The 23,560-nt window shown below is 47.7% G+C and overlaps 1 protein-coding gene across 1 annotated transcript in view; it reads left to right on the top strand.

The window, feature by feature from the left end:
* Positions 1–23,560, top strand: part of LOC138448119 (zinc finger protein 585A-like) — a 270,147-nt gene that overhangs the window by 235,802 nt on the left and 10,785 nt on the right. Inside the window, exon 4 of the mRNA XM_069604668.1 lies at positions 21,440–22,617. Within this exon, the coding sequence (XP_069460769.1) occupies positions 21,440–22,617 (1,178 nt within the window). The remainder of the gene's footprint in view (positions 1–21,439; positions 22,618–23,560) is intronic.

The raw sequence follows: 23,560 nt of genomic DNA, 5'->3' as shown, positions 1-23,560 counted from the left end.
ACAAGTGCGCAAACGTCCAATAATTCATGAAGCACATTGCTCATAAAAAATTGGAACGCCGCTGGGGCATTACATAACCCAAAAGGCATAATCTGGTATTCGAAAAGACCATACTGGGTACGGAATGCCGTCTTCCTCTCGTCCCCTTGTTTAACTCTCACAAGGTGATAGGCTCCTCGTAGATCCAGTTTTGTGTAAATTTGAGCATTCTTTACCTGATTCAGATGCTCCGGAATAAGTGGCAGTGGGTATCTGTTTTTTTACTGTGATCTGGTTAAGTGCTCTATAGTCAATACAAGTTCATAAGTCGCCCTCTTTTTTTAGGTGCGAAAAAGAGAGTCAAAGAGGCAGGGGACATAGACGGGCGGATAAAGCCGTTAGCTAAATACTGATCCAGGTAAGATTTTAGATGCTGGTTTTCCTGCTCCATTAGGGCGTAAATCCGACTGCAGGGAATTTGGGCTCCGGGCACCAGATCGATTTGGCAATCGTAAGGCCTGTGTGGAGGCAGAGTGTTCGCTTGCTCCTTCTGAAAAACCTCCTGGTAATCCAGATATTCTGGTGGTAAGGAACCAGTGAGTCCCAGAATAGTTTTTGTCTTGGGTTTCAGGTTGCCCACATCTTGGTTGTAGCAAGCGTTAGCACACTCTTGAGGAAAGGTCAGAACTCGTTTTCTCCAGTCAATCCTAGGGTTGTGGGTTTCCAGCTAAGGCATTCCTAATATCATCTGGAACTGAGGAGCATCGATGAGATCGAAGGAGATGTCTTCTTGATGACCATCCTGGCACATAAGCATGACTTTTTTTGGTATGCTGCGTCACTGGCCCGGATGATAACTGAGAACCATCCATTGCTGGGACTTTTTTTCCAATTTCAGCATTTGGTGGAGAGGAATGCCCATTCATGCAGCCAGATCTTGGTCAATATAATTTCCCACAGCTACGCTATCAATATATGCCTCCAAGGCATGTATCTTTGACTGTTGTTTGTGGTTAACCAAAAGTACCGGATGACTAGATGGGAGGGCTGTATGGATTCCTTCGGACGTTGGAGTTTCCCGAATCGTGTTCCTTTTCCTCGTCACCATTGTCCGTTGCTCCAACTAATTTCTTGAGTGGTTTCACCGGGCATTCACCAGGCAATGTCCTGCTCTCCCGCAGTATAAGCAGAGCTGCTGTTGCCTCCTTTTCTCCCTCTCAGCCTTGGTGATAGGACTCCGTAACCCACCGATCTGCATTGGTTCAGTTTGTTCGTGGGTTCGGGTTTGATTGCCCCGGGGTTGCATATAGACCGACCTCCCTTCAGCTCTTGTGCGATCCATTTTTCGATTCTGCAATCTGTGATCGAGCTGCACAGTCAAGTTGATTTACTCCGCACATGACTCGGGGGGGGAGGGGGATTGACCGCTTGGGCTAGAACATCCTTAAGTTCCCCATATAACCCTCGATAAAAGAGCGTAGTCCTTTTTTCTTCTGGCCAGTTTGTGCTATGAGACGATTGAAAGTGGCGATGTAGGTCAATAGGTCTTGGTTTCCCTGTCTGAGTGACAATAACTCATTGTCCAAAGCTTGTCCTTGAGTATGCCTTGCAAACAGTTTCTCCATCTCCCGCTGAAATTCCCCAAAGTCTCGAAGTAGCAGATCATCCTGGTTTAATAATGGTATCGACCAGTCCACTGCGCTACCTCCTAAATATGAGAGTACAAATGCGACTCTGGCTTGATCGTTAGGAAAAGACCCAGGCCGGCACATAAAATGGAGGCGACATTGGTTCATGAATATAGCGTACATGTTAGGGTCGCCAGTAAAGCGTTCGGGCGGGGCCAGGGGCACTGCACCTGGAAGAACTACTTGAACTGGTGATGATGGCTGCGGCATGGGAGAATGGGCAAGTCCTGGTAGTGGGACCTGACCCTCATGGGTCTGAAGCATTTGTCTTGCCAAGTCGTCAGTTCGTTCCCGAGCTACAATAAGATCCCTCCTTAAAGCATTGGTTTCCTGTCTAGAGGCATGGACTTCAGCCTGTAATTCCCCCAGTAGTTGGGCCAACTGGTCTGTTTCTGAGGTTTCCATAACGCCCAGGCAGAGATTCGGAGAGGCTTCGCGTTCTGTTAAGCTCACCTGGTCTCTGCAGGGACATTGGGGCACGGTTGCAGCCCTCCCTGGAAGTGGATTACCCTTGTCCGACTTCTTCCCCTGCTCATATGCTGTGGGCTGCGCTGATTGTTGACTCTGCTCCTGCGTGGATATGAGAGATTGTGAGAATGCGGCTATATGACTGCTCTAAGAGCAGTGAGCAAGGGATCCACATCTGGATTCCCCTGGTAACTTGGGGTGAGACCCAAAGTTACTTGGTATGCTAAATAGAGGGGGTTCTGGGAAACTCTCTACCAGCACGAACACAGCCCATTGACTTGTTCTTGGGTGGATGTCCCCTGGGAGAGTCTCAACCAAGGGCCTCATCACGAGTCTGGCGGTAACCCTTAAATGCGGCGATAGCGCTATTACTGCCGCATTTAAGGGTCCGCCAGATCATGGCCTTGGCAGATTTCCCCCCAGCTCACAGCTGGGAGGAAATCCGTGGCAAATTTGCAGATTTTCGGCACTATTCCCGGCGGTAATAGCGTGAATTTTCCCCATTGGGCCCAATGGGGAATGAGGAATTCCCGAATGGGCACAATGGGGAATGGGCACTAACCCTTCCGCCAAACCCGTGATCCGGCACTAATAGCGCCGGGGGGTTTGGCGGTAGGGCTATTAGCGCTGGCGCTAATAGCGCCGGCATTACCGCCCAACTCGTGATGAGGCCCCAAGTCTTTGGGCCTCATTAGGACTCCGGCGCTAAACCATGGTGCTATTAGCACCATGGTCCATGCCGGAGTCTGCCATGGCCCTTCCCCATTCCCATTTTTGCCCCATAGGGCTCAATGGGAATGGGGAAGGCGCCAATTACGGTACCGTAATTAGCACCAAGGTCCCTTTGCGGGTCCCTACTTTAACGGCTGGTAAAACCAGCCATTAAGGACGGGTCCCGCAAAGGGACCTCGTAATTAGGTGCTAGGTGTTTAACGGCGCCGCAGCCTTTTACGGCGTCGTTAAACACTTAGCGCCTGGGTCATAATGAGGCCCTTTATCTCACTGTTCTTTTCACAGAGAAGAAATGTCCCCGCATATCAGTCTTTGTCCTGCCCAGGGGCAGTCCAGCACCAAACTGCTAGGCAATTCTCCTCTGAACAAGAGTACCACAGCAACCCCATACACGTATTTCAGCCGAGTTGGGCATCATCAGTGAGGTGAAGCTGTGTCTCTCTAAGAGCAGTGAGCAAGGGGTCCACGTCTGGATTCCCCTGGTAACTTACGGTGAGACCCAAAGTTACTTGGTATGCAAAACACAGGGGGGTCTGGGAAATCTACCAGCACAAACACAGCCCATTGACTTGTTCTTGGATGGATGGCCCCTGGAAGAGTAATCCGGGGTTGCCAAGACTGGAGCATTGCTGAATGCAGCCTTGAGCTCCCAAAACCAAGTCACCATCTTATCAGAATTGAAAAGGAGTGTGGGAGCCCCTCTACTGAGAATGAACATGGGTCAAAAGCCCTGGTCTATGCAATGTCTTCCACTCAGGAGGGTCTACAACCACGTTTTCCTGCTCGACATTCAATCGGACCTTTCACCTTCTGCGCCCCCTTTATGTTCTTGCAGTAAGGGCCCTGTGTAACTATAGTAGTCAAACATCCATGATCTACAATAGAGTCCAAAAACTGCTGCATCTGTTTCATAGTAACTCGCTGGGGCATATTCGGTACTGTGGTGGCTCTCTCAGGCATTACCTTTCATCCTGCGGGCAATATTACTTGCCCCAAAAACACTACCTATCTCTGGCAATATTGAAATTTTTCCCACTTTGTACCCCTTCTCCGCAAGCAGGGTGAGTAGTGTTATTAAATCTCCTCTACACTACTCCTCTGAAATGCTAAAGACTAGTAAATAATCCACGTACTGGATTACCGTACTGGACACATGTAAATGCCCCAAATCGATTTCACCCACCCTATTGAAAACACTCAGAGATTCACAGTATCCTTGGGGTAACCTTGTGTGCTCGAATCTCTGGCCACGATACGTAAACACCATAAGGTACTGAGAATCTTGGTGTAATGGGACCAAGAAAAATGCAATACATTTACAGAGAATGGTAGCAGGATCGGCACCAATGGAAGCTCTGCCTCAACAATGTTATTCAGAGGGCGCACATTTTGAACCATCCTCCAACTGGACCTCTTTGCTTTCTTCACATGGTTGATGGCTGTGTTGAATGGGGACACAGACAGTTGTATTATGCTTTGCTTCAAAAACACCATAATGGTCTCATTCCTTTGCCAGCCTCTCTAGACATGGGTTACTGCCTCCCCGTGGCAATACCGCACCAGTTTTCAATTTTATCTGCACTGCTACAACACTCTTTAATAGTCCCACATTGTCAGGATTGCCGGTAGACAAGTGGTCCAGTACCTTCTCCAAATCCTCCTTCCAATATGGCGATGTATTTTTAACAATGAACATGTTCTGTGGTACTTCCCCTTGCTCTATCGCTATCTGGCAAGGCACTCCAATCTCAAAAACCATCTCACATGTGTCTTCGGGCATCCTTAAACAATTGTTCGCTGGACATGTCCCTTAGCGATAAGGTCAGATCGATACAAACGACTGTGCGCCACTCTCCACCTTCCTCATCAGTGCCTGAGTGAACCACTCTGTCCTTTTTAATGACCACTGCTTCTAGAACAATTGTGACAGTGGTGCCTGGCGTTACCTCCTGTGACCAGCAGTCCGAAACAAAAATTAATTCAGTATCCACCATGCCTGATCTCTGATCCCCAGGACCCAACTTAACATAACCATTGCTCCATAAAAGAACAAAGCTGAATGTACAGGCACCCCCCCCTTGTCGCGCTGTCATTGTAACATGCATGCAAAAGCGCTGCTTCTCTCACTGGATTGAAACCTGGAGTCGAGCATACAATACCTTCCTCTGTGAAGGCCATCATCACCATGTTACGTTTGCTTATGAGATCTCTGCCCAAGAGATTCGCCGGGTTATATGCACAATACAACAAGGGAGCAGGGACCTACTTTAATATGTAGAACCTCTATGTAAGGGACTGACAGGATAGCCCCAGAAAATCCCTGTGTGTCCATAGATTTGCCTGACAAGGGGAACTCTCCTTTCTTGATGCAAGATTCTCTAGCCCCTGTATCGACCTTGAATGAAAATGTTTGATCGCCTACCTTTACACCTATCCGGGGTTCCTCTTCTGGATCGGCAATAACAGACAGGACTGGCCACATCAGAGATCCCAGTGGGCTGTCCTAATCCGGGTACATGTTAGCCCGGGGAGCGAGTAAGGATTCCCTCCAAATACACTTTCTCTGTTGTAGTGAGTGACCATTCCTTGGGGTAAAGGATTTTTCTCCCATGCCTGTACTGGTGCCTGCGCTGGCATGGTTGGCTAAAACGTATGTGTCCGTGCAGCCTCAGGTGCCGGGTTCTGTCCAACCCGTACCTGCTGTGATTGCACAGAACCTGGGGCATATGGCATGGTTGGGGGTTGCATTTGCTGGACACCTACATTAAAATTCACTGGCCTATTCTGACAATCTCGCACCACGTGTCCCATTCTCCTGCACGATCAACACGGAATCCCATACAATTCTCCAATATTACCACCCATCGGCCTGTTTTACTGTGGCCTCATACCTCCAAAACTACCAAATGACCCTCCTCCTCATGGAAATCCTCCCCAAACCTTCAGAAACCCTCTGATTTGCCTTTGATTTGGAGCATACCCGTCCATCCAACCCTGTACCATACTTGGTTATAGATGTCCTTGATGTCCCAATTGCCCCTGCTGTCCCTTGTAACGAAGGCATGGTATCAAACAGTGAAGACAGACAGAAGTAATCACAGTTCAAGGGTGTTTAATGAACTTCAATGGGTTGGTTGAACGCCTATCTACACCTAAATCTAAGGACATCAAATAATAATAACGGAGTCCTAGTTGAGTCTCTGTCAAAATTAAAGGGCCTATACTTATAAATCTGATTGCCAATCCTTACTTCTAATTACAAATGGTGTGGGACAATAGTGTATTCAAAAAGAAAAGTGTTCAAGAAATATGTCGGGCCAGTTGAGCAGACAGCTTCCCTTCGCCATGTTTTTAGCACAGGGTAAGGCGGCACGTTCGAGCTTCGCACACACCGCGGCTTCTCTAGCACGAGTATACAGTTCAAAACATGGGTAACAAGGCCTTCTGACAAAGCCTTTTTGCCAATAACAGTCTCTTACTGCAGAGGGCCTGTCGTAACAAGCAAGCTCCAAAGTTCCTTTCTTATCAGTATTTTCACATTCACAAGTTCTTGCTTCCAGTGTTCATCATGGGTCTCCCTCCTTCAGGCTCAGACCCCTTTTTACCACAATGTTCACAATTGATCTCCCTCGTTCGGGCTCCGACCCCTTTGGCCCAATGTTCACAATTGGTCTCCCTTGTTCCAGCTTAGACCATGAATCTCTCTTGTTCGGGCTCTAACCCCTTTAGCACAATGTTCACAATTGGTCTGCCTCGTTCGAGCTCGGACCATGTATTCTCACTTTCTACGTGTTCCTCTTTATATCAATAATAGAAGACTTTCAAATATGCACAGGGTTTTGCTTCAAACAGTTGCAGGACCACTTCGATTAATTTCCCACAGTGGGGGTCATTACGACCCTGGCGTTAAGGGTTTAACGGTACCGTAAAAGGTGACAGCGCCGTTAAACCCTTAACGCCTGATTACGAGGTCCCTTTGCAGGACCCGACCTTAACGGCTGGTTTTACCAGCCGTTAAAGTAGGGTGCCACAAAGGGACCTCGGTGCTAATTCGGTACCATACTTAGCGCCTTCCCCAGTCCCAGTGAGCCCTATGGGGTGAAAATGGGAATGGGGAAGGGCCATGGTGAAATGGGGAAATACCGCCCCGCCAACCTTGGAATGGGGCGGTATTTCCCCATTCCACCATGGCGGACTCGTTACAACACCGGCACCAACAATGGTGCTAATAGCGCCATGGTTTAGCACCGGGGTTGTAATGAGGGCCATTGTTCTTACAAATCTTCCACTTTCGTTTCTGCCACTTCTTGGCTGGATACCTTACAGAGACCTTCCATTGAGCACCCTTGTGGTGCAGGACTACTCTGTCACTGGTATTGTATCTTTTTCCGTAAATGTTCAAACATTCATCAGCAATTAAGATATCCTTGCGTCTTTAATCACACGCGTTACCAATCTTCGTTCTTGCGCTCTTTATACAATGTTGCTGCCTGAAACCTTGACTTCAACACAGACCGATCTTACATCAGTCTCCCCAACACACCAGCTGTGTTGATCTCTCTGGCGCTGCTTTGATCCTGGAGCCAAGGACAGTACAATGTCGGCTGCTGTTAATCCTTAATTCGGTCAGCAGTGCAGAAGGGCCCCGGGTATCTCAGACACACAAAATAAGATTCTTCAGTCTAGTTTCCCGGCCTTACAGTTTCTAATCTGAAGGGTTCTGGAAAGCAACGGTTTCTCGCCGGAAAGGTCAAGGGTATCTCCCTCATTGCGCACCCTTCTTGGTTTACCGTCTTTCTTCCCTCGTTCAGATGCCATCGGGAAAATACTGTTCCTTCCTGTGCTTTGCCTCACTCGGAGTGTGCTCTCGTGCTCTGCCTTTTATCCATGTGGGGAATTTTATGGTCGTCAGGTGTGAATGATTACCAATCATTGTCTGATCTTGCCTGACCATAGTAGTGGGAGATGTCAGGTACAATATTCGGGTGCAAGTCTGTTTTCTCCCATAGCGGGCTGTCCGTGTGAAAGTGTTTGTGAAGGGAAGGGGGGTGGGGAGTAGAGTTCCTAAATAGCCTACTGGGTAGGATGGGGTAAAGGTGTTACATTCCCACTACTTTATCTAAATGGTGATGGACTTCCTTGGGAAGTCCCTTTTTAGCTTTTTTGCGTCCAACTTCATTGTTTTGGCCAAAATCTAATTTATATCCAGCATGTCGGGATACATGACCCGCAGGGCTCCCCATACCTGTGCCCTGTAATTATTGAAGAATGCTCCATCGTGGGTGTTCATATTTAACTGAACTTCCGTTGACCCTGATAGCCTCCAAAGCTTATCTGACCATTTCCCCATTAGAGCCGTGACCAAGATTTTCATGTCCCCTATGGCCAACATAACACTGGCAGTCTGTTTTTTCAATGCATAAATCCAATTCCCCACCCCTGCAGTGAGTGAAGGGAGTGTCTTCATCAAATTATTCCAGTCCGTGTGCAACCATGGGACATAATATACTTTTCTTTTTCCCTTCTGGAGCAACGGAAATTGAGTTGCCCTTGTTTCTACTGGAGCTTTCCTGTTCTTTGTACTACGGCCATACGAGCACCATGGCGTGTACTACAACCCTATGGTGTGATGTCTGTAGCCACTGCAGCTGGAGTGGGAGGTGGAACGGCTGCACCCTGTTCTCCCTGCTCAACATTGACGGCCTCACTCTCTCTCGCTCGTCCACCCTTAACCTCTCTGCTAACGTAGCAGTTGGGGAGTTATTCAATTTTTGTCCCTGTGCTCAATCTTTCTATGGTCCTGATCATTGAACGAGTTATCTTTCCACTTTTCTCAGTATTCCGTCTTTCAGAAATCATAGCTGACTGAGGCGTTACCTGTGTCTGTCTTGTAACCACTAGAGAAAATGGAGGTTCGAACACAGGGTTGGGATACCCTTCTGCGGGCGATAAGGGCTAGCATCCATATAGGGGTAGTGCATAAGGAATCCCTGGACCCCCTTTCTCGACCCTTCCTCTGCAATTTTAACATTGTGGGCTTTCCTGCCCTTCTCATACATCCTCCATAATTCAAAAACATTGAAAAATGTTTCTAAGTTTGATCCCTTGTGCCCAGTGACTAGGAAGGTATACAGATTTTCCAATATTCCCTTATCATAGGTCCCATTAACAGGCCATAAAATAAGCATTTTACCTGTAATATCTCGCAGCCATTCTCAATGGTATTTCAAAATCTTTACTTTATATCCAGGAAGTACCTGACTCAAAGCATTCAGTGGAGTCTCCATACCCTAAACCAACCTCACTCTAACAATTGTATTCCAAATATCAACAATCTAAACATGAAAGCTGAACCCGTGGCACAAAATGTCAAACCCCAAGAACCACGTTTTTCCCTTTCCCAGTTTCGTAAAGCTTCCTCATAACCACTCGCCTCCTTCGCGTTCACCACGATCACCTCGCTTAGCTATTCACTTTTAATTATTCTTCCCACTCTTACACAAAAGACAGCCTATTACTTAAAAAAACACAATGCCGGCCGAAATCCTCTTTACTTCTTCTTCATCTCTTCATATATTTTACAACATTTTTTACTACAATGGTGTCTTTTTCTGACTATGGAAAGATACCCTTCACTACTTCAACTAACCAAGAAAAGAAAATAACAAACTAGGTAAAAATATCAGTTCCGCGGGGTGAGAAATCCAACCGCACAGACAAGCAAAAGGAAGGGTGCCAAGGGTATACTTCAGAAAGGTATCTACGGGTGGATTTACCATAAAGATGCTACCTCACTCCTAGGTGAGGGCTCCAGCCAACATGACAAGCAAACCGAAGGGTATCAGGGCACACTCCACAAAGGATGCACAGTTAAGATGCCACCTCACCCCTCTTAAAATAACAAACTAGGTAGAAATATATGGAAAAAAGACTTACAACACAGAACAGTTAATTCACCTCTCCAAAACACTCACCCTTTCAACCCACCTAATCTTGTCTGACTCCACACATATATGCCTATTTCACTCTTACCAGAAAACCCCAGATCAAAGAAACAACCCTCTTTCCCCCTATGACCCTCTTGCATTACCTGCCAAAGTGCACTTGCGTAAAAATGGTCTCCGAAGTGGTGCGGCTTCAATTTGCCCTGCACAGCTGGACTGCGGCACCACGCCTTTAGGAAGTAGACAGCTCTTTAACCAATATGGCATCTTTATATCTCTCCTTTTATTGTGCACGAAAGACTGGTCACTGTAGAGCAGTGCTGAGGCCACTTTGTGCAGAAGGGAAACCCCCAATGTCTCGGAAAGCCTGGCGATCCCATCAGGGTCACCAAATGTGGTGGTGCATCTCTGAACTCCTTACCCAAAATAGGCCCACTTATTAAGAAGCAAGTGCACGTTTGTCCGTTATTGTACAAACGGCCGGAAGGGACTAGACGGATCTTTAGAGACCAAACTAACCAGATTATCCTCGAACCACACACATGTTTCACATTATATACATTTAACAACAGTTAGCACACTCTGTGAGGGTCAGAAATGAGAGGCGGACACAAAAGTAGTAGAATTCTAATTGTCAGACATTTTTATTAAACAGAAATGGGTTGGATAAATGCCTTTCTAACCCTATCCTAGCAAGAGTTACCCTGCCGAGGAAACTAAAAGTAAAGATCAATCTGTGTCCATTCATTATGGACTTAAAAATCGTCCTTGTGTCCAAACATTCTAATCTGACCCTCACACTATTTCAAAAAAGGTAGCAGGCGCTCCTCTCCAGAAAGAAAATGGCATGATAACCTGTTCTGAGATGAGAGATTGCAGCACACGCTTTTTGCTCACTGTGCCTTTCACAGATGGGAAATATCCATTTGCATATCAGTCTTTGTCCCGCCAAGGCTGAAACACGTGTATGGGGTTGCTGTTGGTACTCTTGTTCAGAGAGGAATTGCCATAGCATTTCGGTGCTGGACTGCCCATGTGGGCGGGAGAAAGACTGATGTGCAAATGGGTATTTCCCATCTGTGAAAGGTACAGTGAGAAAAAAGCGTGTGCTGCAAACTCTCATCTCAGAACAGGTTATCATGCCATGTTCTTTCTGGAGAGGAGCGCCAGCTACCTTTTGTGAAATCTGACCCTCACACTAGAAACAAACAACTAGGGGTGTAAGGAAATGTCTCTAACCTATGTTTAGTAAAAAGTGTTCATAAGTAAAGTATAAAGAAAAATCCAACAAAAGTGTTCTCCAAGGAGAAATCCTTGGACCCAGAGGACGGCTCCCTTCCCCTGGCTGTTTAGGTCGGATGGCAAAAGTCTTTCTTTTGAATAACAGTTCCTTGGTATCCCAAGTGTCTCTTTATCCAATAGGTCTTTTCATTCTTTCTACTAGGGTCAGAATGTGCTTGTTCAAACAGTACATTCAATGACATTCAATACTTCATTGGTTTCTTTGTACTGAGTTCACAAAGTTCTTATTGTTTGTCTGTTTATATCTGGGTATCTGGGTATCTGGGCGCCTTTCGCACATGAAGACTTTTGGCTTGGTTACAGCAGATGGGCATATACAATGGATACAGTGGATCATACAAAATAATCAGAAATAAAAGAAATACATTGAAAATGATACTGGGAGGGAATATTCATAGAGATACATTGGATATACACATGGTAGGTGAGGCGATATACAAATATATACATAATATACAGGTTCAGGGAGTATAGATCGGTCATCCGGGAGGGGTACCTTAGCAGAGTTCAGAGGTTGGGGTAATCAAGTCTGTGCAGGACTAGGGATGTCCAGTTGTGTCATTGGTAATCAGCCATTTTATTGTGTTACGCCTGAACATGAAGAATGGTTGGATAGCTCTCAATGAGTGAGCTCGGGTGTTCCATGCTTCAGCTGCCAGAGCAGGGAAGCTGCTTCCTCCTGCTTTATTTCCGTTTAAATCTTGGTATTATCAGAAAGGATGAGTTGGCTGCCCTAGCGGGATGTGAAGAGGATTTCTTAGTGAATCTCTCGGCAAGGTAGATCGGAGCTTGTTGATTAAGGCATTTATGAGTTAGGGTTAGGGATTTGAGCATCCTTTTGTCCTTAGTGGAGAGCCATTTGATCTGTCTCCTCATGTGCGAAATGTGTTCTCTTTTTGGTATGCCATGAGCTGCTCTGAGAGCATTGTTTTGCAGGACTTGAATTTTGTTGGTGATGTAATTGCTCGTCCCCAAATACAATTAGTTGTAATAATCCAGTCTGGCGAGGATATGTGCTCTAGCTAGGATCGTGCAGCTTTCTTTGGACAAAAAAGGCTTACAGGGTATAATCAGCTTACAATTGCAAGCGGAAGAGGATGCCATGGCGTTGACTAATTTGTTGAATGTAAAGGAGAAGTTGAGGTAAAAAACTAGAGTTTTTCCTTCTTTTAACACTTTAATGGACTTACCATCAATGTTGAATGCGGTATAGTTTTGGCTCAGTTTATTGAGGTTGGCTGTGGTTCCCAGTATGAGGAGTTCAGTCTTATCATCATTCGGGCAAAGGCTGTGTGCAGCCATCCAGGCCAGAATGATGAGGTATATTCTATTCACCAAGGCCAGGTCCTTGTCATATTCACATGTGCAATGTATGAGGATCTGGGTGTCATCTGCATAGTTGGTGTAGGTGACACCCAGCTGGTCAGTCTGTATCATAAAACAATGGCTTTGTGAATATATTATACATAGTGGGAGATACACATGAACCTTGTGGCACACCACAGTTTATCAGGATCCGATCGGCAGCGGCTAGAGGAGAGAAGACTCTCATGGTCCTATTGTTCAGAAAGGATTTGATCCATTTGATATCATCTTGTGAGAAGTGTGCCGCTGAGGCGAGATGTTTACAGAGTACTTAGTAGTCAACCAGATCAAAAGTGGCAGAGAGGTCAAGAAGCAGCAGAAATGCTGTTTATCCTTGGGCTCATCAATCTGTGTTTTTAAGTCTATTAGGGCTGTCTCCATACTGTTACATGGTCTGAAGCCTGATTGGCGGACGCCAGGGAGGTGGTTATTTTCATGGTACTCCTGTATTTGGATGTACGCCACTTTGTCAAGGATCTTGAGTAGAAATGGTACAGTAGTAATAGGCCTATAATTGGTAGGGATTGACGGGTCAGGTGATTGTTTTTTCAGGAGGGTTAAGACCCGGGACTCCTTGAGGTTACTGGGGACATTGCACGATATGAATGAGGAGTTAATTAATCTGGTTATAAATGGCGCCAGGTCTCTAGCAGCATCTTTGGTTATCTGTGGAGGGCAACCGTCTACTTGACACCTAGACGGTTTGAGGGAGGAGATGATTTTTTCTACTTGAAAGGTAGAGACTTGGGAGAAGCTGAAGTAATGTGGGGGTTTAGTGGCATGAACTGTGGCTATGCTGTGCTTGGCAATGTTGGTTAAGTTAGCTTTTTGTATTAGCAATTTTACCTTGGAGGAGAGAGATTTTGTTAGCTGGGGTGTTCTGGATATGTGTGCACTATAATTTGTTCTTCAGACACTCGTCTGCCTGAGGAATAGGTGCTTCCATTTCCCTTAGAATAGTGAACAATTCCTTGGTGCTTGATCTAGCTTTATTCATCCTCTGATTGTAGGATTCTTGTTAGGTGCGTAATATTTCCTTTTTGTAGAAGGTAGCTAGAATGAGCAGATTAGTTCTGTTTTCCTCAGTCGGCTGTAGCTTCCACAAAGTTTCATGTTTTCTTTTTTCAATTCTCAGGGATTTTAGGTGGGGGGTGAAGCAAGCGTTCAGATGAGCTTTAGGTTTGATTTTCAATAACTTAAGTGGAGCAATAGCGTCTAGAGCCTTGATCATGGTAACATTATAAGCATCAACTAGGATATCTGGACTGGTTGAGTCTGGCAGCGAGTTATTAGTAGGCACAATAAGTGGTATAAGCTTATCTGCGGTAATGTTCAATATGTTTCTCGTAGGGAGGGCAGTGCTATTGGATTGACCTTAGGGTAGGGTGTGTTGTTTGGCAAGGTAAATGAGATCAGAAAATGATCTGTCCAAGTTTGGGGCGTAATAGCTGTGATAGAAGCTGTGCAGTTTAAGTGACCCACCAGTCAAGGGTTTTTCCTTTATTGTGGGTGGCCTGGGTCACTCTTTGGGTGATCCCCAATTGTTTGAGTACGTTAGAGATATCTAGAGCATGGTGGTCTTGGGGAGCATTGAGACCTAAATTGAAGTCTCCTAGCAGGAGAATTTGAGATGTCAGTTTAGTTTTGTCAGATAGAATAACTTATGGCGTGCCTCTTCAGTGAGGCTTCCTTCCTGAGATGGCTTTCTCCAGCATTTCCTGTAGCTATGTGTTCACTCACTGGCTTCCCTCTGTGGCTTGGACCGGAGAATGCTGCTTCCTTTCATGACCATTCTTCTGGAGACTTCGCTGTAGACTGTTCTCGCTCTCTCGCTCTCTCTCTTTTTCTCTCTTTCTCTCTCTTTCTCAGCTGTCTCAGACACTGCTCTCTATCGTTCTATTGCTTTGAGTGTGGACGCCATTTTTAAATGTCCTGCGTACTTGACATAATCCAACAACTAGTCTACACATTGTGCCTCATTACGACCCAGGCAGTAAGTTACCACCTGGGTCGTACCCTTACCACCATGGTGTAAACTGCGTTTACACCATGGTGGATGGCGGATTTACCGCCCCATTCCAAGGCGAGTGGGGCGGTAAATCCCCATTTCCCATTTTACCCTTCCCCATTCCCATTTTTGCCCCATAGGGCATAATGGGAGTGGTGAAGGCGCTAATTACGCCACCGTAAATTACGGTGGCGTAATTAGCACCATGGTCCCTTAGCGCCATGGATTTTAACGCCTGCAAAAAGCAGGCGTTAAACTCACCATGGCGCAAAGGGACCTCGGAATCAGGCGAGGTTCGGCGCCGTTTACGGCGCCGTTAACCCCATAACGCCTGATTCGTAATGAGGCTTATGTTTTTGGCTTTGCTCAGTCTCCCTAAACGTCTCCCGCCTCTTCTTCGTCTCAGTAGGCTGGGAGGATAGCTCAGGGGCAACGCATGTGTCTTGGAAGCAGGACAACGCATAGCAACACTGGTTCGAATCCCGGGCTCGTGCTTAGAAACCTGTCTGTTTGAAGCGCCTTATAAAAGAACAATTATAATTTTAAATACTTGAGGTTTTATGGGAAATGAAGTTCATGGATATCATCTGATTTCTAAAATGAGGTGGTTAAGGATTTTTTCATAGAGAAACATCAGAAACAGGAGAAGCTATATGTGTGTGTTGAATGTTTGAGGCATAGATGGAATTTTGTCTAGAGTGACATAAAGGTAGGGGTTGCTGATTTCTACAATGAGGGGGATTTGTGGGATGACAACAAGGCATGAAGAATTTAGGTATTATGAGGTTTTCCTGAAAAGGAAGGGGAGAATACTGCATCTCATCTGATGGAGTCACCACCTCCCCACGGCAGTCGTCCCTTCCCAAGTTATCCTCCCTCATATATCCACCCCCAGGGTCAGGATCAGATAGTGACGGCTGTCCCGTAGCCACATGAGGAGGGTAACTGCCAGAGAATCCGTGATGATTCCACCAGATTCATTACAACTCCCAAATATTTCATTACAAAGTCAGCGCTTTGGATTAAGGCGCTATATAAATAACACATCATTATCATTATTCCCCAAACATGATTGGTCAACTCTATACAAAGAAATCTAACCCCCCTCTGTTCCCACGGTCTCATTGGATACATTAATTTAACCGTCCCCTTCCGACATACATTTGCATTATCTCATATTTACAGCACACCCTTTTTCGAGATCTTTCCGTAGTAGGTCATGACATCATCGCATGGTTACACATTCGCACTACCGTCCTAATTTATTACGGGTTCCATCTGGTCGGGGACCTCTGACCCACTGGTGGTGATGCACATGGCTTTACCAAGGATACTTCAACAATATGAGGAGGGGGACAAAGAAAAAGGTTCCCTTTGAACTGACGATAAGCCTCTTATCTGCCAATGCTTGTGGCATCTTCGTTTCACGTTAATCTCTAACGACTAACATTTCAGCATGCATGCCTCTGGCCACATCCTGGTCATTACTGAACCTGATAGAAACCCATAAACCATTTGTCCACTCTTCCCTTAAGCACTCCTTGCACTGGGTTTATTATCTGGCCCCAAACCGACCCTACCGGGTGGCCGGACTTCCCTGGTCATTGAATAACAGCTCCCATGTACTTAAAAAGATTACATCTCCTCTCTACAATAGCAACAAATTGTAAAACCCTTGCCTGGCCACAGCTGACCATTTGATGTTATCTCAGTGGCCCAAATGCAGTTAGCTGCCTTCCTGCAGCCTTCAACCTCGATCAACCAGCTTCTCAGGTCACACAGAGTTTATCTCACCACCACAGGTTTCTCCGACCTACGCAGCCCCTAGCTATGTGGGGACCCTGGGATACAGATTTGTGTATTCACCATATACTTTTTTTTCCCCAACTGTCCCAAATACATGTCTGAAGACCTTATGTATGTATATCTGTGCATGTATGTTCAAGACTACCGCGTCCCCTCAAGGTGGCTTCTCCAACTGCAAATCTACTTTCTCATGTGCGCATATGAAGCTCCTCGCTTCTCATCTTTAGGCGCTACGTGGCACACAACGCAACTACATTATGTTTATGTTGCATCGGCCGATTTGTCATTATTTTGCTACACACATGCAAATCTAAAATATATCAACTATATTCAAAGTCTAGCCCTAATAGTAACACGTATCCCATTCTCATTGCACTGGATATTGTGAGAAACCTGAGGTTATTCTCCCTGTAAAACCTTGAGAATCTCTTATTTAGGTGCCCAGGACACGGCCATCGCTGTTGGATCCAGTTCCTGGGGGTGGACCAGTGTGCGAGGATCACCTGGGTAGGGGAAACCGAGTTTGTGCTTAGCAGAATGCCCCAGGTGAGACACGGTATGTTACAGACGAAGAAGACGAGAAGGGTGACGTCCCTGAGACCTTTGTGGGCTGTACTACATCTGGCCTTCTCCCATAACGTTATGGCTTTCTCCCATAATGTATCCTGTATCAGAATCTATCAACTCCCATCTGGTAAAACCTCTAGGAGCATGTACCCTATTAAATTGGAAAATCACATCTCCCAGAAACCCTGCTTTCCCACTTACTACCCGAAAACTCTCAACCATTCTTCTCCTCATCCTTTTGATTATTCTTTTATGAACACTCCATCTGTCCTGACAAAACACTACCGGTCCCAGAATCCCCTGTGTTCATTTCACAATCCCAGTTATTCCCGAGTACCTCACACACCCCAACAATACTGTTCCTCTGAATATCAATGTCTAAACTCCCAGTGAAATGTAACCTACCCTTCCGAGATCCCCACAAGCCCTAATACAAAGGTCGTTTTTCCATGTAACACCTTGTTCCCTTCTGCCCTGGTAAGACATCTGGAAATTTTACCTCTCCCCTTTTCCGACACAAATATTCTTTGACACCACAACAGACAAAGGACTAATCCCAGAACCGACACGTCCCAACCCCAGCAGCAGAAAAAGTCAGGCAATTAACCTAAATCACACACATCTGACGGCCTTTTCCTTTCCCCATAGGGATAAAAGGTGGAGCCAGAGAGCACAATACTAGAAAGGCGAGTACAGCAGGGTGTGTGGCCGGAGCTCATGGAGTGAAGCAGCAGCAAAGCTTAACTCCCGTCCTATGATTTTTCATTGATCCTGCCATACTTGCATTAGACTGAGGTCTTTTCTAATAACCACACCATCAGCTACAGTAAGCGTCTCTGCTTCCTTCCAGTGAAATTCCGACACAAATCGGAGCTGGCATTGTCCTAAACGAAGCATTTGAAGTATCCCCAGGGACCCGCGGAGATGGCGGCCTGAACGGACCGCTGGTGGGGGAGGGGTCTGTTCGCGCGCCGGGAACCTGTGGCACACCAAGAACGAGGGACCGGCGTCCACCTTGCAACTTGGTCCTGTAAACCACGAACACTGCGTGACCACCCAAACGCAGGGGACCCCTGTAACAGTGGCACGGGGTCTCGCGGAGCGCTGGGCTCACGACGGCCCGACTCGACTATCTCCCGCCGTGCAGAAAGAAGCTACCTCAGCGCGCTATTGAACTCCCTAACGCTCCGGTGGCCGTCGTTACACCAACGCGGACCAGGGGGCGAGGTCCCGCGTACGGTGGTGCCGGACGGGTCCCGGAGGCCCACACTGACATCGGCCCGATCGGGGCCAGGATCTGTGGTGAGGGGGCACCTTCCTGCACTTTGGCAGCCCCGGCCGCACTGGTGAGCGTGTGCTACTGGCCTGCGCGGCGGACTGGTCTGACGGGAGGAGGCTGTGGCAGGTACTGCGGCCCCTGAGCTAACGGAATGCTGATCCTGCAACCCGCCAGGCCTGCAGGGGTGTGGGACCAACGTGCTCCAGATGGTCGTACCACTCCATCGGACTTGGCAGAGGGACTGCAAGCGGCTGGCACACTAACGTGGTGCAGAAGGTGAGGCCTTCCGCGTCTTCATCCTCCAGTAACTCTTGCACGCTCTGCTGGTACCCCACAACAGTCAGCGGGGTCTACGCTGTGACCCCCAGTACACGGGCCAGGTGTAAGTGCTGGGGGGCTTATTGATGGGAGGCACATTCACTTGCACGTGAGGGCTGTGCCCTGATGCACTGCTGGAGTTAGCCTGAAGCTTTTGAGTGAAATACTCACCTAATCACTGCTCGAACATCTCACTGCTATGCCGCTGGCACTCCAAGACTTATCTCACTGCTCTGGTGGCCCCCCTCCTCCCCTCTCTCTTTGTCAAGCAATACCAAGCCCACGGTAAACAACAAGGCCAGGGCTTGGGCTACCAGGAAGTGATCAAAAGCCTCGCTAAGCAACCGGACGACGAAGGGCCCAGTTGTAACACATCACCTGGGCAGGTTTGGCTAAACTACGGACTTCTGGTCTAGGTGGCATAGAGCCTGAGGTCAGGGCGGTGAACCTACTCCTAGAACAAAAGGCCGCGGACACGCGAAGCGCCACCGTAGACCATCTCGCACCAGACTGCCCAGAGTCACAATCCACCGTCATCACCCTCACAACAAAGGAAAATGTCTACCCAGCGGCACAAGGACAAAGGGGCAACAATTATGGAATCCTTCACAGGTGTAAAACCTAAGCAGCACCTCTAACACGAGATACCCACAAAAACAGACCCTCCTGAGCTCGTGGAGGACCCCAGAAATACCCAGGTGCTACAGGCTATTGTAGCGCTCCAAACAGTCATGGAAACCAAGATAGACGAACTCAGAGTTGATATGCAACTTATACGCCAGGATGCTCGTAACCTAACGGAGAGGGTTGGCAAAGTGGAAGTAAACCTACAGGACACCATAGACACTACCGCAAATCTGAAAACCAAAGTAAACACGCTTGAAAACGAGGTTGCTCGGCTAGAGGCGAGATCGGAGGAGGCGGAGGGGAGAGCCCGCCACAACAATATCCGGATTCTTGGTGTTCGGTAGGACATGGAGGGATCCAATCCAACGGAATTCGTGGAGTCCTTGATATTTCAGGGAGTTGGGGCCGGCAAGCTTACACAAGGATTCTCAGTCGAGAGGGCCCACCGCTCTCTACAAAAAAAGCCCCCACCGGGATCACATCCATGGCCAATAATCGCAAAGATTCTCAATTTCAGGGACAGAGAGACGATACTTAAGTTTTCCAGGGAAGGAGGAGAGATCAAGCGAAACCACTCTCGGATAGTCATGTATCCCGATTACACCCCCAATGTGCAGAGAGCCTGGAATTCCTTTATACCAATTAAAGCCCGTTTACGCAAGCTCAATCTTCAGTACATGCTCCTATATCCCTCACGCCTCAAGATCCTTTATAAAGGAAAGTCGATCTTCATGGAAACTCCAGCTGCGGCCACCATGTGGCTGGAGCACAATAACCTGGCTGAGGGGGATGACCAAGGGGGTCCTTACGACCCAGGCGCTAAGTACGCCAACTTTACCACCATGGTGTAAACTACGTTTACACCATGGTGGATGGCGGATTTACCGCCCCATTCCAAGGTGAGTGGGGCGGTAAATCCCCATTTCCCATTTTCCCTTCCCCATTCCCATTTTTGCCCCATAGGGCATAATGGGAGTGGGGAAGGCGCTAATTACGCCACCGTAAATTACGGTGGCGTAATTAGCATCATGGCGGGTTAGCGCCATGGATTTTAACGGCTGCTAAAAGCAGCCGTTAAAATCAGAATAGGCGTTAAGGGTTAACGACGGCGTTAACCCTTAACGCCTGGGTCGTAATGAGGCCCCAAGACTCGGCGATGGAAGGCCTATGTAGAAATCATATTCTCCAGGATTGAAATAACACCTCGCTACGACTTCCAATCGTCACCTACCTACGGAGATCCTTCAAGCAGGTAGCAAAATATGACTTGTCGGATGGGAGCTCAGGCGGTCACGCATGGACACCCTCATGACCCACCCCACCGCTACTAGTGCCGGTATGCTGGCACCACATCTGCGTCCCAAGACCCGGATAGGCCAACAAGGCGCAGAAGCCCTCGAGCGTTGCTCTCTTGAAGTGACTGCTGGGGGCAGTTCACAGTTGTTTCATGTTGTTAAACCACCATTTCGAATAGATGTTGAACCAGTTACCAAATCTCCACTTTCTAGAGCAATTCAGCCAACGATGATAAGGGAGGGGATGGAGCACACACCATTGCTGACTAACCTTGAAGGTTGTTGTTTGAGATATCCATCTAACGGGAGGACGAAGTGGCTCGGCCCTAAGTGGGCTCTAAGATTTATTTTTCATCACCATGACCACACGCATTAAGATTATAACCTGGAACGTGAGGGGCCTGGGCACCTACCTCGGACGCAATAGAATTAGATCCTATCTTCGCAGGAAGAAAGTGGGGCTGGCCCTCTTACAAGAAACCCACCTAACAAGGGAAACTATTGCAACACTCCAAACTCACTGGGGGGGACAGGGGTTCGGATCATCCTACTCCAAATATGCCAGAGGGGTGTTCCCATGGATCAGCCCCCAAATCCCCTTTAGACTCATCAAAGCTGAACAGGACCCGGAAGGGAGGTATGTCCTAGTGTGGGGCTGCATTGAACAGACTGAAATATGTATTGTAAATTCGTACCTCCCTAATGGTAACATACCTGCATACCTGGAACAGATGTATGCCACTGTCACACAATACAGAAATTGATTTTTCATATGGGGGGGGGAGATTACAATTGTGTCTGCAACACAGTCCTCGACAGGTCCACCCCTCTCTCTGGAGGCCCACCGGCTTCCACCACAGCACTGAACACTATGCTGAGCCGCCTGGGCTTGGCGGACGTCTGGCGCGAGAGGCATCCAGATGATCGAGGCTACTCTTTTTACTCTTCCCCCCACAAACCTTATACTAGGATCGACCACATCTTTATTGGTAGGGAAAGCCTCCCCCAGATTGATTCAGCGCAATATTTAGGCCGTACTATCTCTGATCACTCCCCCTTAGTGATAGAGTGGTGCACTGTAGGGCCCAGATCTCCGATACCCACATGGAAGATGCCCATTGAAGCGCTAAAGGACCCCGCATTCAGGGAGGATCTTCGAGAGTCCCTTGTAAACTATGTACTGGAAAACAAAGACAGCGTTGATAGGTTGAGCACAGTGTGGGAGGCCCTTAAGGTGGTCATATGCGGGGAGATCATATCTAAGGCAGGAGGCATTAGGAAGCAGTTACGCGAGGCACTCGAGCAACGAGAAGCCGAAATTGAACGACTAAAATCCAGCACTCGAAAGTCTCAACAGACGGAGGAAGCATTCAAACAATCTAGAACAGAATGCAAAAAAGCTTGGGATAGGCTAGCCAAATTCAACTTCACCACCAGGTCTAACAGGGCTCATGCCCAGGCGGATAAACCCGGCAGACTCTTGGCCTGGCTGTGCAGAAGAGAGCATCCCAGGATCCCAATCACATCCCTGAGAGACTCAGATGGCACGTTGCACCAGATCCAGCAGGACATTAACAACTCCTTTAAACTATTCTATACCCAGTTGTACTCCCACGATACCCAGGTGGCTCCGGGTGAGATCTTAGACACCCTAGACGAAATAGGACTGCTTAAACTATCACTCGAACACAGAGAAGCCCTGGATGCCGACATCACCAAGGACGACATAACCGAGGCAATCAAGTCCCTGTCCACGTGTAAGTCCCCAGGCACTGATGGGCTACCTACCGAATTTTATAAGGCTTATGAACCAGAGTTAACCCCACTCCTGCACGAGGTCTTTCATGAAGCCTATGAACTGGGGATCCTACCTGAGAGCATGCGTGAAACGCTGGTGGTTCCAGTGCTCAAACCCAACAAGCCACCTGAGGAGTGTGACTCCTACCGCCCACTCGCAATGCTCAATTACGATGTCAAGATTTTAACAACAGTCCTAGCCAAGCGATTTGCAAGGGTGATAGGAGAGGTAGTGCATCCTGACCAAAGTGGATTTGTGCTGGGCCGCAACACCACCGCCAATCTGCATAGGCTCCAGCATGTTTTGGCTCAAACTAATTTAGACAGAGGTTCCTACGCTCTGCTCTCCCTGGATGCCATCAAGGCGTTCGACTCTATCTATTGGGAGTGGCTGCTGGCTGTGCTCCGGGAATTTGGCTTTGGGGACAAATTCATTAGATGGGTTAGGGTCCTGTACACTAGACCGAGGGCAAGAGTGAAATCCGGCCACCTCATATCTGCAGCATGGGATATACAAAGGGGCACCAGGCAGGGTTGCCCGCTCTCTCCTATGCTTTACATACTGGGGCTGGAGCCTATCGCTATCTACTTCAGGAAGCAATTTTTCGACGCTGGCATTCGACTGGACGGAATAGATCACATAATATCCTTGTATGCGGACGATGTCCTCCTCTATGTCAGAGACCCGCACCTAAATGTCCCGACCATGTTGGACGTCCTTGACAACTTTGCCAAAGTATCAGGTATACAATTTAACAAAAGTAAATCCTGTCTCTTCCCCCTAGGGGGCCTCAGAGGAGATCACTTGGATAACCTACCACCACTGGAGGTGGTTTGGCGCCCCAATACGTTCCGTTACTTGGGAATCAATGTCTACCACACGCCAGAACTCATGCATGAGAATAACACAGCGGTGGCACTTCCTCCTCTCCGTAAATCGATAGGGTTCTGGTCACGACTTCCCCTGTCCATGATGGGGAGGGCTTCTGTCATCAAAATGATCGTTCTCCCCAGATTCCTCTATGGGTTTCAGAATGTTTTTTACTACATCAGGGCCCCCTTTTTTCGGCTGCTGGAGAGGTTGCTTAAGGACTTCCTATGGGGGAGGGGCAGACACAAATTGGCATTCTCCACGTTAGTCCTCCCGTACCGTCAAGGCGGCATCCAGCTCCCCGACTTCGAGGGGTACTATTTGGCGGCCCAGCTCAGCTTCATTGCCAAGTGGTTGGCCGATGATACCACTCTGGAAACGGACTTGCTGCAGCACTCAATCACCCCGGTTCGGCTAAAAGAACTTATTTGGGCTCCCCAGTTCCTCGTGGCCGAAATTCCTTTTCTGGCTGTCCTGGGCAGGCAGATATGGCACAGAACAAAGTCGCTCCTAC

Source organism: Ambystoma mexicanum, chromosome 3q (assembly GCF_040938575.1).
Source record: "Ambystoma mexicanum isolate Mex_15411 chromosome 3q, UKY_AmexF1_1, whole genome shotgun sequence".
NCBI classification, from domain to species: domain Eukaryota; kingdom Metazoa; phylum Chordata; class Amphibia; order Caudata; family Ambystomatidae; genus Ambystoma; species Ambystoma mexicanum.
The sequence above is the reverse complement of the archived record's forward strand: the minus strand, read 5'-3'. Positions and strand labels throughout refer to the sequence as shown.